Source organism: Cyprinodon variegatus, unplaced genomic scaffold (assembly GCF_000732505.1).
Source record: "Cyprinodon variegatus isolate N-32 unplaced genomic scaffold, C_variegatus-1.0 Scaffold382, whole genome shotgun sequence".
Classification (NCBI taxonomy): domain Eukaryota; kingdom Metazoa; phylum Chordata; class Actinopteri; order Cyprinodontiformes; family Cyprinodontidae; genus Cyprinodon; species Cyprinodon variegatus.
The window spans coordinates 595,116-598,626 of record NW_015150835.1 but is presented as its reverse complement, the minus strand read 5'-3'; the positions used below and the strand labels follow the sequence as shown (position 1 = coordinate 598,626).

The window sequence follows — 3,511 nt, the reverse complement described above, 5'->3', positions numbered from 1 at the left end:
TATATATATATATATATATGGATGTATGGACTATGTAAATTAATAAAACCAGAGTTAAAATGGACTGTGTTTCACATGACACTACATTTTTGATTGAAAAAACAAACATGGTTTCAACAAAAAACAGAGTTTTTTTCGTTTGTTTTCTTTGTACAATTTGATGGATTTGGGTTTATTAGATTAGGTTTATTAGGACCTTGTTGAAAAATCTTCTATAAGCAGATGGAATCAGGAATGACAGAAATTCTCTATATTAATTAATATTTTTTCCATTAATCTGAAATTTAAAGCATCTGATTTTGTTCGTATTAAACTCTGTATAGTTACATATAACAAAATAAAGGAGAGAGAGGGGAGAAAATGAAAATAAAGCCTTTAAATCCAAGGAATGGACATAATAAAAAGATCCAGTCTTTATCAGATTCTGCAATCACTGTACTCCAATCAGAAATGTAAGAACAAACAGAAGATTCTGTGACATTTATTATTTTAAACAGGAAGTTAAAAACAGAAAGGTTCGAGAAAAAACAAAGCGCACCCTTAATGTTTCAACAAGATTGAATACAGAAAGAAGCAGCCAGGTGCTGCTGATTAATGAACAAATGGTTTTTGATTGTATTCTAATGGCTATAATAATGCACATCAACGCTCCACTGCTAACAATAATAATAGAGTGTAAAATAAACACTTGTCCAATAATTAGATTGAAGTTTTATTCTCTATATCCAAAAAAAGGTTAATCTTTTGGTTTGTTTAATGCAGCTGTGTTTGTGCAGGATTGTATCTGCCCTGTTTTGGCAATACAGATCATTTGATTTGTTTCTGGGGAATAAAATATGAGAACAAAGGCTGAAACAACTGATCGGATTAATCGATTATTGAAATAATCGTCATCTAATTTAGTAATCGTTTAATCGTTAACTGGAGTGTAGAGACTCTAATACGTGTAAGTGCTGTACGTGTACAGGCTGACAGACAGAGCAGTAATTATTCCAAAATTGTAAAAAATATATATGTAAACATTTGCCATTTAAGATTAAAAAAAAAGTTTTCATCTGTCAATATGCTCTTTCCAGATCTCCTCAAGTGGAAAAGTTGTAGTTTCACCTGGTTTGATTTCTAAAAAACTCTTCTATAAGGAATCTGTGGCTATCCGATTCCATTCATCCATTTTCAAACACGCTTAATCCCGAGTGGGGTTGCGAGGGGTGCTTGTGCCTCCAGCTGTCAATGGGCGAGAGGAAGGTTAAAACTTGGACAGGTTGCCAGGGCAAGGCAGAGAAAAACAATCATTCGCACATACACTCACACCTAAGGAGAATTTTAGAGAAGCCAATTAACCTAACAGTCATGTGTTTGGACTGTGGTAGAAGCCGGAGTACCCGGAGAGAACCCACGCATGCTTAGGGAGAACATGGGCTATCCAATTATTAGTCGATTAATCTAAAAAATTATCAATAGATTAATCTATTTGCGAAATGGTCTTTAGTTGCAGCCATAATGAGAAACCTGAAAGGCTTTCATCTTCTTTCTTATATTGGATCTCAGAAAAGAAAAAAAAAAAGAAGGAAAAAACTCTGCATGGCAACCCAATGCCTCACTATGAGACTGATGTTATTGTTGGCTTTAGGTGTGACAGAGAGTTTTACCTGTGAGGAAGTGGAAAGTGTCGGTTTCTTCTGCGGTTTTAGCCAGATCGCTGTAGTCAAGCGTGTTAGCTTCCCTCCCGGAGCCGTTGTTAAAGGAGGTCAGAGCCAGGTGTTGCACAAACAGCTCCTTTAAAAGCAACAACAACATTAGTCAATTAGAAAGCTAAATAAAACTTTAAGTATTTTTTATAAGTCACTGAACGGAGAGAAGCTAATAGTAAACCCTCTAGTTTAGCCTACAACAGTTGCTTACAGTAGCCTTGGTGGTGAGGAAGAGAGCGTCCTGATTGATGCTTGAGACATCTGGGGAGCTCTTCATGATCAGCTTCACTCTGGAGATCGGGAGAGAGATCGCCTTCTTGGCTTCTGACGCTTGGCTGTCTTTGTCCGGCTTCGCTTGAGACATATTTTCATAGAACAAACACGCAAACAAACAGCACGGTTAACTTCCAGTATTGTTTTGAATTGTGACGTATATCGTTTCTTCTTCGCTTCCTGCGTTTCCTTTGGCGGTCTTCTCATTGGATTAGCGCCCCCTGCTGGATCGTTTGACCTGTTACTTTGCCAACAATTTGACTTTGTAAGTTAAAACTCCTGTTGTATGGAGGACCTACTCTGCCATATTTAAAAATAAATGCATAAATCAATAAATTCTCAGTAAATAAATAAATAAGCATACAATTAATTGCCCCCAAAAATACAATAAACAAATAAATGTAGGTAGAAATTAAATTATACAGTGAGACATAAATGTGTATATCTCTTTTAATTATCTTCTTTATTTATTCGCCTTTGTAATAATTACCTTATTTATATATTTTCCGTTATAATCTTCAATTTTTTTTATTTATTACTTATTTTTTAGGTAATTTATTTATGTGCATGATATAATATTTTTGTCTGTTTTATTCTTCCTTAGTATTTTTTTTACCCTCTTTATTTCTTCAACACTATTTATTTCTGCCTGTCGTTTTTACATTTCAGTATGCATTTCTGCCTCATTATGCAAACGAGGAGAGGTGTATCTTAGAGGGTCAACTTCTCCATACCTGTCGTTCTTTGTAAAGAGGTATTTCATCAATATGCAATAGTTAAAAATTTATCTAAATCAACCTAAAAAATGTAATGTAATCTGTTTCTAGCTTTAGATGTATTTTAAATGATAATTCCTCTTCCATTTTAAACCGCACTGATATCAAAAATGTAGATTATGCTAGATTTGTTATTACCTTTGCCCTTATATGTTAGCTAATCCACTACAGAGCATACTTATTTCCCTCAATGGTGAAATAGTTAAAGGAAAGTATGTTGATAAAACAATAACCACAGTCTCATGGATCTTTTGCTGTAAAACACTGAATGGAGAAGTGGATAATTGGGGGGGGGGATTAAAAATGAATGTGTAATTGCAGAGCCTGCCTGAGCAAAAGCAAACTAACCAACTTCTTAGGCTCCCCAAACTATCAGCAACCTCTGATGAATATGCAAACTTTAACACAGGCCATAGATCTAAAAAATATTACACTTCTATATTTACAATGTGAGTACTATTCAATGTGGTTATTCATTCTCTGCATAAAAGCATTTTCTAAAGTTAAATAAATGTTTTTTGGGTTAATTTTCAATCTGGTCCTGGTCCATTGTCCTGCATGTTGAAAGCATTTTCCTGTCTCCAAGCACTAACTTCATCAAACGCAGCCCTTGACGCAGGGATGATCCATTCCAGTTCCTGCGGGCCGGTAACCTACAACTTTTAGTTGTTGCTTTGTACAACACACCTGAATCAAGGAATTGGATGGTTAAGAGGACTGTTATGTGCCCCCAGGCACATTATGATTTTTGTCCATTTCTTTTTTCGTTTG

General features: G+C 35.1%; 1 protein-coding gene across 1 annotated transcript in view; it reads right to left on the bottom strand.

Annotated features, from left to right (window-relative positions):
* chrac1 (chromatin accessibility complex 1) overlaps positions 1–2,137 on the bottom strand; it is a 3,055-nt gene extending 918 nt beyond the window's left edge. Inside the window, exons 1-2 of the mRNA XM_015386937.1 lie at positions 1,903–2,137; positions 1,650–1,776 (exon numbers count right to left, since the gene is read on the bottom strand). Coding sequence (XP_015242423.1) covers positions 1,650–1,776; positions 1,903–2,055 — 280 coding nt within the window. The 5' untranslated portion in view covers positions 2,056–2,137. The remainder of the gene's footprint in view (positions 1–1,649; positions 1,777–1,902) is intronic.
* Between the last annotated feature and the right edge of the window lie 1,374 nt (positions 2,138–3,511).